The sequence below is a fragment of the Polyergus mexicanus genome, unplaced genomic scaffold (genome assembly GCF_030449975.1).
Source record: "Polyergus mexicanus isolate NDT 795.1 unplaced genomic scaffold, iyPolMexi1.0 SCAF_202, whole genome shotgun sequence".
Lineage (NCBI taxonomy): Eukaryota > Metazoa > Arthropoda > Insecta > Hymenoptera > Formicidae > Polyergus > Polyergus mexicanus.
The window spans coordinates 1-12,500 of NW_027223522.1; the positions used below are offsets into that span (position 1 = coordinate 1).

Here is a 12,500-nt window from a genome sequence, read left to right on the forward strand (position 1 = left end):
AAGCAGTGGTATCAACGCAGAGTACTGATAGGGCTTTCTGGGCCCTACGCTCCCTCTCCTTCTCCTGCTTGCGGGCGGCCTCCTCCTCGCGTTTCTCGCGGAGGCCTACGAACTCGCCCGTGGTGGGCGGTCTCCCGCGTCCCCTCTTTGGGAGGTCATCCACCTCCATTGCGTCCTCTTCGGGAGATGCGTGGTCCTCCGTACCCTCGCTGGCCAGCGAGGTCCTGGAGGAGGAGACGGGGGTGGAGCGATTGCTGCCCCCCCGCGACGCACCTTCCACCTTCCCGCCATCTTGGCGGGTGAGGCTCTGGCCCCGACCCGCCTCGTCCCGACTATACGGGTGCGCCCTCGCAGACGTGACCGAGCGCGACCGGGACCCCGACTTTGATGAAGCCGGGCCCGGCCAGTCGATCCTCCGCACGACCACCCTCACCTCTCTATCATCGGCGATAGTCCGCTCGCCAGGGGTGCTCGTCGGCAACACCCCTGGTGGCCCGTCGTTGGATGACGACGAGGGGGGAACCGGGACTGTATCCCCCCCCCCGCCGGTCGCTGTGGGATCCGAAGCCCACTGCGGCAGTAAACGTATTATCCTTCGTTGTACTGTCCATTGCGTATCAAGGAAAGATGGTTTGATTTCGGTGTTTTCCTTCACCTAGGCCGATTGGCTTCACCACGCCTGACGAGCTCGGCCTACCCGGGATTTTTTCTAGAGGTTACCTACCTCGCCACCTCACTCGATCACCCCTTCCCTAACAAACATACATCCCACACCCATAACCCATACACCCCCCACAATCCCACACAACCCCCCCATAAAAACCCCATAAACCCCTCAATAACCCCCCACAATACCCCAATCCATTCCACAACACATACATCCAAAATAAATAAAAATAAAACATTCTCGCGACGATCGAGATGTGTGGTGCACTCTTAGACCCCTTCCAAGACCGGAAGGGGAGCCCCTCCACCACGGCAAGGTGGTGCACCATCGGAGGGGAGCACATTTATCCTCGACGTCTAAGCATCGGCATCGTCGATCTAGCGTCAGGGTAAATCGCGCGGTCCTCGCGATCGCGCGTTTACATTGGGAGAATGAGAATTTTTTTTTTTTTATTAAAACACCTGTTTAGTGTTTTGTCATTACGATCTAGTTTTACAACTAATAAGTAATTTGTATTTGACTTAATTTACTACTAGATTCTTGGATTTACTAAGCACTTATCCACTGATAGTACCTTAGATTTTACTGTCTAGTATATATAAAGCACAAGTTTGTCGTGCATTAAATTTTTTATAACATTATATTAATTCGAAAGGTTTTACTCTCTTTAATCTTCTTACTAAATTATCGTTGTCCAGGAGTTGATTTGCCTCGACGTTGACATGTTGGTAAAGTCTTTGATTATGACTCTGAGCGAATTTCTTAATTACATTATCGACCAATTCCACCTGTAGGTCCTTATGTAGATTATCATTACGTATGTACCATGGTGCATTTACTATCTCACGGAGTACTTTGTTTTGAAATCGTTGAATTATGTTTCTGTTACTTTGACGCGTACAGCCCCAAAGCTGGATGCCATAAGTCCATATTGGTTTAAGGACTTGTTGGTAAAGCAAAAGCTTATTATATGTTGACAGGGAAGAGTATCTTCCGATTAGCCAATACATTTTTTTGTATTTAAGGCTGAGTTCTTCTTTTTTCTTTTTTACGTGAGGTTTCCACCGTAACTTTGCATCTAATGTCATACCTAAATATTTGGCCGTGTTCGAATAAGGTATTACTTGGTGATTTATGTATACCGGTTTATGGTCTATCCTTTTATTGGTGAAGTCAACATGAACAGATTTTGATTTATTTAATTTAATTCGCCATTTCCTTGTCCAGCATTCTATTTCGTCGATGGCTGTTTGTAATTTCTCTGTTGATTCAATATTATTATCACCAACTGCCATAATTGCGGTGTCATCGGCAAATGTAGCAACAATATTGTCTTCTATCACAGGTAGGTCGCTAGTATATAGAAGGTATAGGACCGGCCCCAATACACTGCCTTGCGGTACTCCTGCTTTGATTTCCTTTAAATCGGAGTAAGCATCTTCTTGCTTAATCCTGAAGTATCTTTCTGATATATAGGATTGTATTATTTTTGTATATTGTGCAGGAAGGAGTATTTTGAGTTTATACATTAAACCTTCATGCCAAACTTTATCGAAAGCTTGCGCCACATCCAGAAATATTGTGGAGCATACCTTTTTTTTCTCTAACGTTTTTTCAATTATACTTGTTATTCGGTGTACTTGATCGATTGTAGAATGACTATTCCGAAAGCCAAACTGATGATTTGGGATTAGGTTTTTCCTCTCTATGATAGGTTTCAGTCTTTTCAAAAGAAGCTTCTCGAACAATTTAGACATTATTGGTAATAAAGATATTGGCCGATATGAAATTGTTTCATGTGGTGATTTACCTGACTTAGGTATCATAATAACCTCTGCTAGTTTCCAACTTTGAGGTACGTATTTTAATCGAAATGAAGCATTGATTAAATTAGTTAATTTCACCAATGCCTTTCTTGGAAGCTCTTTTAGAATTTGTCCGGTTATTAAATCAAATCCGGGGGCTTTCTTTGGATTAATGTTGTTTTTAATCATATTTTTGACCTCATCTGGCGATGTTAAAGGAATTTCTTCATTATCCTGGATTATTTTTGTATTGATTGTATCATTACCCTCTCCTACATTGGGTTGGAAGATAGATTCTAGATGTTCTGCGAATCTTATTGCTTTTTGTTCATTATTTCTAGCCCAGCTTCCATCCGAATTTTTAATCGGCGGAACTTGCATAATAGGTCTCTTAAGACTTTTAGTTGTTTTCCACAGAGAGTAATCTGTATTTTTATCATTTGTCAATTCTCTCAAGTAAGCACTTACAGAGTCATTTTTAAGTTGTTTAATTGAACTTCTCAGTTGCGACGTGAGATTATTCAATATAGTTTTGTCGTGTGAAGCTCTAGTTTGGTGCCATTTTCTTCTTGCTTTTTGTTTTTCTGCAAGTATCTCTCTAATTTCTCGTGGATAGTTATTGCCTTTTAACCTCTTTCTGGTTTCAGGAGTATTCTCCCATGCTGCTTGCTGGATATTAATAACAAATTTCTCTACTTCTGAGTCCAATTGTTCTTTTGTTTGTAAAGGTACTGCTAGTTGAATTTTTTCTTCTAAACTTTTTCTGAAATTTTCCCAGTCTGTTTTTATGTTGATAAGAACTGGATTATTTGTTTTTGGAATGATATTTTCACTTAGTGTTAGCATGATAGGAGAGTGATCCGAGTTCATATTTTGGCAATCTTCAATATGTAAGAAGTTGCATGACACGTTTTTAATTATGAAAAAATCAATTAAATCGGGAATCTTAGCTGGATCGGTAGGCCAGTAAGTCGGTTTTCCAGTTGAAAGAGGTTCACATTTATATTCTTTTATTGCGTTAAGAAGTTCTTTTCCTTTAGTGGTTATCAACCTTGAACCCCAATACGTATGTTTTGCGTTGAAGTCCCCACTAATAATGAATCTATTTCCGATGTTTTTAAATAATTCCATGTATTGCTTCTTCTTGATTGCATGTTTTGGCGGACTGTACATACTAGCTACTGTTATATTACAGTTTTTTGTTTTAATGTTAACCGCCATTGCCTGAATTTCTTCTGTTTCGAATTTTAGTTCTTCATTATGATAGATGCTTTCTTTAATTATAACTCCACTTCCACCCTTAGCTGAATTATCAGGATGTATGGCATGGTAGAATTTATAGCATCTTAATATTATGTATGTTTGTTTAGTGAAGTGCGTTTCTGATATAAGACACACATCGATGTTATTTATGTCTAGGAATGCTTGTAGTTCGTGTTGATGTTTTAATAGTCCATTTGCGTTCCATGATAGTATTCTTAAGGAGTTAGCCATTCTTCTTTGATTTAGGGATTGCTCCCTTAGTGTAGTTTTCTAATCTTTTTAAACGCTCGTTATATTCATTGAGTTGGGCTTGTTGTTTATCTAATTTTTGAAGGATGATTTTTAGAGTATCATTGATATTGGCATCATCACCCTTTGCAACTTGGGAGTAGGTTTTTCGTGTATTTTTTGGTTGTGGTTGAGATGTTTGTTTTCTGAAGTCTTTATCTTCATTTGATATTATTTTATAATTTATTTTTTCTGATGATTTCTGAATATTAATACTTTTAGTATTCTTATTTTTAAGTCTTTGCATCTCCTTTGCTACCATGCATCCCCTGTAATTGGCTGGATGATTTTCTCCACAATGAACACATTTTGGTAGCTCATTTTCTTGTTTCTTACATTCTTTAAAATAATGTTTTCCAGCGCATTTAACGCATCTTGGTTCTCTGTTGCAATATTGTTGAGTGGGTCCGTACGCTTGACACTTTTTGCATTGCGGCATTAATTTATTTGTTTTAAGTGATTGAATTTCCACTTTGCAGTTCATAATATTGCTAATTTGGAAGATTTTGCTAATATCTTCTTCTGAGTCGAAGGATAGCACAAACATATCTAATGGTTCTTTCCTTTTCCAACTTTGTTTGTTAACTACATTTTGAACTTTAAAACCCTGTCTTGTCAAGTCAGCTATTATGTTTTCTTCATTGCAGGAGTGATGTAGATTTTTAGCCATAACACGTATGGGTCTTATCTGTTTATTTTCATAAGAATGAAAACTGAGATTGTTAGTTTTTAAAATATTAACTAATTGTCGGTAGGCATCACTATTCTTTGCATTAATTTTAATATTATTTTTATTCATAACTTTTACTTGGAAGTCATTTTCTGCTACGTCTTTCTTAATAATATTATAAAATTTATCATAGTTAGGAATATCATCCAACATAATTGGTGGTGGTAATGGTGTCTTTTTTATTTTTATCTTTGCTGGTGTCTCAGTAAGTTTTTTTATTAGCTGAGGAGGAGTAAGAGATGTGTTTAACTTTCTTTTCTTATTTTTATTTTTAATTCTAATCCATTCTGTCTCTTTAGCTAACTCTTCCTCATCAGTTTCGTAATTGATATTATTGATAATACTCGGTGTCGTACTCACTTCCTCCGATTTCAATTTTCTCAGCTCTGAAATCAATTCATTCAGCTGTTGTTGTAGTTTGTTTACTGTTTTCTCTAGCGATTTTCTAATCATCGTTTCTTTTTTCCATTCTTCATAATAATTGAGGTGTTGGTCCACTTCATGTTGATCGTTGTCTATCTCCATTCCAGAGCTGGTTGCAGAAGAATTGTTTATAATATTGCTCGAAGTTTTTAAGGATGGTGATCTTAATAATCTAGAGCTTTTTTTAAAAGGGTCATTAGATTGCAATAGTTGGCTCTCCCTAGAATCCATAGAGCCGACCTCCTGAGAGGGTGGATTTTCCATTAATATTGGTCTGCCACCTGGGGTAATATTTCCTATCGTTTTTTCCATTGCATTATAATGATTTTGCAGTTTATACCTTCTGCCAGGTGGTTTTACTGCCGTTCCTCTGGAAATCAGACGCAGACCAGAAAGCCGCTCAGTGTGAGTCAGACGCTTCTGGATTTATTAGATTTTAGAGGACTTTTACCACAAGCATTCCTTACTGCGGGTATTTCTATTGCCCTACCCGCCGGGCAAGGGAGAATGAGAATGAGTATGATCTTTTTATAATACATAATATAAAATGGAGAATGATCTTGAAGTAAGAGAGGAGGAGGTTTATTATATACACGGACCGCCTTGCTCCTCTCCCGAAGACGAGACGCACGCATAAAGTGTGTTGCGTAATAAGTAGTAAGTAGATAGAGAGTGTCGCCGACCGTCTAATAAAGACCGGCGGCGCGAGAAGTAAGAGCTTATTAGTGACGGGCCTTCGGGCTCGCCCGCGAGTTACCGCTCCACGCGAGTAACCGAACACGAAGCTCCCTGGTTGATCCTGCCAGTAGTCATATGCTTGTCTCAAAGATTATGCCATGCATGTCTCAGTGCATGCCGAATTAAGGTGAAACCGCGAATGGCTCATTAAATCAGTTATGGTTCATTAGATTGTACCCACATTTACTTGGATAACTGTGGTAATTCTAGAGCTAATACATGCAAAACAGAGTCCCGACCAGTGATGGAAGGGACGCTTTTATTAGATCAATACCAATCGGTGGCGGGCGGTTCGCCGTTCGTCCACCGTTTATTTTGGTGACTCTGAATAACTTTGTGCTGATTGCACGGTCCTAGCACCGGCGACGCATCTTTCAAATGTTTGCCTTATCAACTGTCGATGGTAGGTTCTGCGCCTACCATGGTTGTAACGGGTAACGGGGAATCAGGGTTCGATTCCGGAAAGGGAGCCTGAGAAACGGCTACCACATCCAAGGAAGGTAGCAGGCGCGCAAATTACCCACTCCCGGCACGGGGAGGTAGTGACGAAAAATAACGATACGGGACTCATCCGAGGCCCCGTAATCGGAATGAGTACACTTTAAATCCTTTAACGAGGATCCATTGGAGGGCAAGTCTGGTGCCAGCAGCCGCGGTAATTCCAGCTCCAATAGCGTGTTATAACCCGAACAGGCTATGCACGAATTATTAAATATATTATTCTAAATACATATTATTTTATATGATTACTCAACGTGTAACGCGAATACAGGTCACGTCACGAGCGTGTTGACCGAATAAAGCGCTGACAACGCGAGCCACGCGCTAAGCCCGAGCGACCGTGCAATCATCTCATTGCGAAAACGCGGAAATCAAAGCAAGCGGAAGAAGGACATTGCAAAAATGAAACGTAGAAGTCCTACTTAAAGGCGAAATAAAAAGGAATAAAGAAATTGCGGAAGTGCAAGCAAAGAAGTCCTACTTAGAACTTCTTAGCTTGCATCCGGATATTGCCAAAATCCAGCGACACGACACACAGCCTTGTCGCTAAACGACTCCCTCCCGGGTAGCTAAAGGGAGTTAATAAAAAGGCCCACCGCTAACGAACGGCGGGCAGTCTTTATCATTAATCAATATTACGCGGGTAGTCACAATAACTACCAAACGGGCAGTCTTCACCATTAATATTACGCGGGCAATCTTTATTCCTTTACGCGAGCTATATCTCTAACAACCGCGAGTGTCAAAACGAGTATCAATAGTTATTATAATATTAAATAGCCACGCAGTCGGCAGAAATATATACGAAGAAGCGAGAGGCGAATCTCGAGACCGAAACTCTAGAAACGCGCACGTTAAGATATCCGTTATCGTGATACGGCGGGAATCTCGTTAATCCATTCATGCGCGTCACTAATTAGATAACGAGGCATTTGGCTATATGTTTCAACGCTGTGTTCATCGTAACTCAATGATTCAAGTCACGAGCGAACCAGCGATGATATTGCAAGGCTGCTGTTTGCTGTTGGCGTTCGCAAAGCGCCTTGGACGAACACAAGGAACCAACAAGTGGTCCTCACATTAAAAATAAAAACATGCATCCGCTGCGACCTGTGGCGAATCGCCACCAGCTCAAGTCGTCGCACCTACAGTTCCGTTTGCGGCCTGTCGCCGCCGCCAATTATAACGCGTTGTTATTGCGTTAAAACGCTTCCAATTGAGCCAGGATCCCCACAACACACGAGTCGTAAGCGTCCGCAGTTGGCTCGTAGTGAGACCAAGCTGCTTCAACTCACGCTCGCTGTCGGGACTCCAGGCACCTCGCCAAGAGATGGTAATGGCGGTAAAACGAACATTATCTCTTCGTACTCCTGTGTGTTCCGCCACTCGGTCTCTCAGATCTCGGATCGACCGGTATTTCTCCACCTTACGGTCATGAGCCACGTTCAGAGCCGTTTCGCTGGACACAACCTGCGCGTCCACGACGACAGCCTCACCATCCCTAACTATCGTCAGGTCGGGTCGGCGCCTTCCGACAGAGGTCGAGTACGCTTGTTCCGCATCGACATGCCATCCCTTCGTTCGCAAGAAGCTACCAACTTGACGGCATAGGTCGTCATGCCGCAGGATCCTTCCTCCGTGCGTTCGGAAACATTTCTGCACGCAGTGAGCGGGTGTCTCGATCTCGGGACAACTCGCCCTACAACGCACATCGTGCCCCTCCCGCCCTCGGGATGATCTCGCTCTAGACGGTAAGCAGTTGGCCCGGACGTGGTGATAATGCACGTAGTCAGCTCCGGGTATGGATTGGGCACCCGCCGCAACCCAGTGGGAACTCAGTTTGGACGAACCGACCTCCCTGAGCCCCTTCCCATCGCACGACTCGTGCAGCCAGGTCGCACACTGCTGTCTGAGCTCGGCTGTTGTTGTTACTCGAACGGTCCTTACACGCATCTGCTTTTCGCACCAGGCTAGCTGCCTAGCCACATACGTGGATTCGGCAGCGGCAGGCATCGAGCTTACACACAACTTCCGAAGTCGGTTATGCTTCATAATAGGGATCAGAGTTCTAAGCAAAGGCATGCCAAGCCCGCCACTCTGTATCGGCGCATGGAAGTATCCAGCAGGGACATCATGGGGCAATCGCAGCCAGCGTCGAACCGCAGTTCTTACCAGCACGTCCACTCCTCTTAATGTTTTTGACGTGACTGATCCCACTACCCACCGGTGGTAATACCGTGGGAGGAGACAGTCACGGAACAGCCGCAACCTCTGCTGAGGTTTGAGCGGTGCTCTCGTTAAAAGCTCGATGGATTGAGCTAGAGGAGGGACGCTTGCGTATTCCCTAGCACCTTTATATGTGCTGCCCAAATAGGTCCAGACCTCGACTGGGGATCTCTGCGGTAACAGCGCTCCCCCCACGGTGAAGTTAGGTGTTAGATCGACTTTCACCTTCTTGTCTCGGCCAGACGCTACCAGTGACAGCACTCCGGTCTTACTAGCATTAATGCTCAAGCCATTCAGTTCGAATGCGGCGTTAAGCCGCGTAAGGTTTTCTTGGAGTCCTACCTTCGTGGAGGACAGGAGTATAATGTCGTCGGCGTAACCCAAGGCGCTAACAACTCGACCCCCGATTCTGAAGCCAACATCCTCCGAGAGAACCCCCAGTGCTCTATCTACGACCAGATTGAACAGCAGGGGCGATAGAGGATCACCCTGTCTCACGCCACGTCCCAGCTGCGTCATCGACACTTCCTGGCCGACGGTGGGCTGTAACACCGTCCTAGCATTGTTGTAAATTGCTCTAATGTACTCTCGGAAAGGTGGCGGTAAACCCACCTCCTCGAGAGCACTATGAATGGCCGTGTGCGAAACCGTGTCGAATGCTTTCGACAGGTCCACACACGCCACATGGACAGTTCTACAGCGCCTCCGGGCGTGATCCAACACGGCCGACAGGACCGTGACATTCTCACAGACACCATCAACCGGTCGGAAACCCCTTTGGCGCTGATCGAAAATGTCCAGAGCCGCTAGTCTTTTGGCCAAGATCTTGTGGAAGTGTCTCAGCACAACGGATCCTATACTAAGGGGTCGATAATCCGACGGCGCAGGCCGTTCCGGCATCTTCCCCTTTTCTAGGAAAACCGTTCTGGTATTGGCGATCGACGAGGGCGCCTCACCCGCAAGAAGCAACAGGTTGAACAACAAAGCGCGAATAACATTTGGAACTGCGTTCCATGCTCTCGGCTCTATTCCGTCCAACCCCGGTGCAGTGCCAGTCTTTACAGAAACCCTCGCCACTTCGGCAGGTATAACAGGGTCCCAGAGCAAGGTCCTATCGACCGTAGAAGCATTTTCCATGGTCGCGCCCTCGCCGAGACCTTCGAGATGAATCCCTCTGGCTCTCGGCGGAAGGCTCCGGCTGGCACCGCCCGTCTGTCTCGACTCTCCGAGTGTGCGGCGCAGCTCCGTCATGTCTCCATCCGCCACACTAGTCGTCTCCATAAGGGGACGCCAGTAGTCGCGGAATTCAACAGCGGACGGACGCACGCGCTCCGCATCACCATCGAGTATCTTCGAGAGACAGTATTTGAGGTTCTTTTTGTAGAGAGTCTGCACTATGGCATAATCCCTACACCTCTTTTGCTTCCTATTCTCTCTCCTCAAGTTGTTCGCTTTGGGAGGATTTCGCTGTCGTGCTTCTGCGCGTCTAGGAGGGGCAGCCGTCGGCTTAGGAAAAATCTTGCCCAGCCATCTCTCAATGGCATGAACGTCGATTCTCCCAGCCAGAAAGTCTTCTGCGATGTTCGCCAGAGACTCAGCCTCATAGCTCCGAAGGCGCCCCACAAGTTCACGGAGCTCCTCCACTACGCCTCGGAGCCTCCCAGAGGTCTCAGTGACCGACTGGGGTGCAGGCTGCGGCTCATCATAGGCCGTCTCAATGGACGGGCGGGCGACTCCTATCATCGTCGCACCGCCCGTGTTGCCAGCATCGTCAACATCATCGGTGTTCGATGTGACCTCTTGGCAAAACGCTTGGACCAACTCGCGGTAAGCCTCTTGTCGACGCTTACCCTTGATGGCTTCCAAGGTTCTATTGGGGAACTTCTCATGGAGATATTGGTTTATAAAGAGAATCCCCGCTGAGGTGGCTGTAGCCTCAGCTCTTGCCATGAGACGTACCTCCTCCTCCGACCATCTGGCCCTGACGCGTTCCACAACGACCGCGTTGTTGGCTTCCACGGGGTGCGCAATACGAGTGTGCACACCAAGGCCTTGCCTGTTCCTGAAGTCCCTGCCGCAGAGATCGCATGCAACGGGCGGTTCACTTGCCTGCTGTTCGGCAGTGGCATCGTCGCGATTCTGCGAGGGAGGAACCTGACGCTCGTCTGATGGCGCTTCGCAACAAGTCGCATCATCATTCACGCGTCGAACATGCAGTGCTCGGGCCATCCGAGAACCCGAGCGTGTAATCATTCTTTCATTATCCATTACCATATTTACTGCATGTTGGGGGAGCAATCGGATTGACAACCGAGAGTCCCCCGAAGCCGTTCCTTTCTTGTCCCCACAACTCACCATGGAATCGGCACATGGGCCCTTGTGGGGTCCTTTGGGGAGCACTTCGCTGTGACATCACTTAGCCGTCGCCTACAGCCACTCGCTATTCAAAATAGGCGACGTTACCAGGAGTACCACGAGGAGGTAGATGCACAACTTGAACGTGAGAGGCTGATGGTCCTAACAAGAGGACTAGTATCGCAAAGCGCTTCGCATCACGTCCCTACTATAGCCCTCATTAACCACACCCACTACTCTCGGAGCTGACTCCGGCCTTTTGTCAGAGTTTTATGAGCCACATTGTCCTGTGATGGAGTACAGGATCACTTGCGTGCATGTTCCGCAAGGTAGGCCGCATTGTTGCTAGCGGCGTGTTGCTTTACGCGGCGTGTTGCTTTCACGGCGTGTTGCTTTCACGGCGTGTTGCTTTGCGGCGTGTTGCTTTAGGAAGTTATGTAAAAGCATTCATAAAAAATTAAAAACTCTTGACAAAAAAGGGGACGAAGCAAGGCGGATCATTGATCCGCCCGCTCCGTTCCCTCAAAGCAGTGAAAGTTGTAGTTAAGAGAGCCATAGCCAACCATGACTCTCAGACCCCAGGATCAACCCAGAACATCACCCGTGTGGGCCGGACCTTAATCCAGCACCGACACAAGATCAGTAATGAGCGTCACCCGGACGTCCTTAAGAGAGTCATAGTTACTCCCGCCGTTTACCCGCGCTTGCTTGAATTTCTTCACGTTGACATTCAGAGCACTGGGCAGAAATCACATTGCGTCAACACCCGCGAGGGCCATCACAATGCTTTGTTTTAATTAGACAGTCGGATCACCTAGTCTGTGCCAGTTCTGAGCTGAGCGTTGAATGGCGGCCGAAGAGGACGACAACGACGGCTTGCGCCGCCACGGAAGCCTCGCAGCAAGGAAGATCCGCGGGAGGCCAAGGAACGGGACCGAGCTCGGATCCCGGGACCGGCGCGAGAACGCCGACCGTTCACCTCGCCCAGGCCCGGCACGTCAGCCAGACCCGCTTCCCGACCAAGCCCGACACGCCCCGCTCCTCAGAGCCAATCCTTATTCCGAAGTTACGGATCCAATTTGCCGACTTCCCTTACCTACATTATTCTATCGACTAGAGGCTCTTTACCTTGGAGACCTGCTGCGGATATGGGTACGAACCGGCGCGACACCTCCACGTGGCCCTCTCCTGGATTTTCAAGGTCCGAGGGGAAGATCCGGACACCGCCACAACTGCGGTGCTCTTCGCGTTCCAAACCCTATCTCCCTGCTAGAGGTTTCCAGGGAACTCGAACGCTTATACAGAAAAGAAAACTCTTCCCGGATCTCCCGACGGCGTCTCCAGGTCATTTTGGGTTACCCCGACGAACACTCTTACGAGGGCCCGAATTGTATGCGGTTCCGCTGCCGGGTTCCGGAATAGGAACCGAATTCCCTTTCGCCCGACGGGCGTGTGTCTTTATATACATCATTATCATCATCAAAACGTCGCTCGCCAGCGGCAA

At 46.5% G+C, this 12,500-nt stretch overlaps 1 protein-coding gene across 1 annotated transcript; it reads right to left on the minus strand.

Moving 5' to 3' along the window:
- Positions 1-3,958: 3,958 nt before the first annotated feature.
- On the minus strand, positions 3,959-5,488 carry LOC138944447 (putative leucine-rich repeat-containing protein DDB_G0290503). Its single transcript, XM_070315328.1, has one exon. The coding sequence runs from the start codon at positions 5,486-5,488 to the stop codon at positions 3,959-3,961; it is 1,530 nt and encodes a 509-aa protein (XP_070171429.1).
- Positions 5,489-12,500: the final 7,012 nt, after the last annotated feature.

Bases quoted from the DNA above. Each gene is read 5' to 3' on its own strand.
- LOC138944447 (XM_070315328.1), bottom strand. From the start codon at position 5,488: ATGGAAAAAACGATAGGAAATATTACCCCAGGTGGCAGACCAATATTA.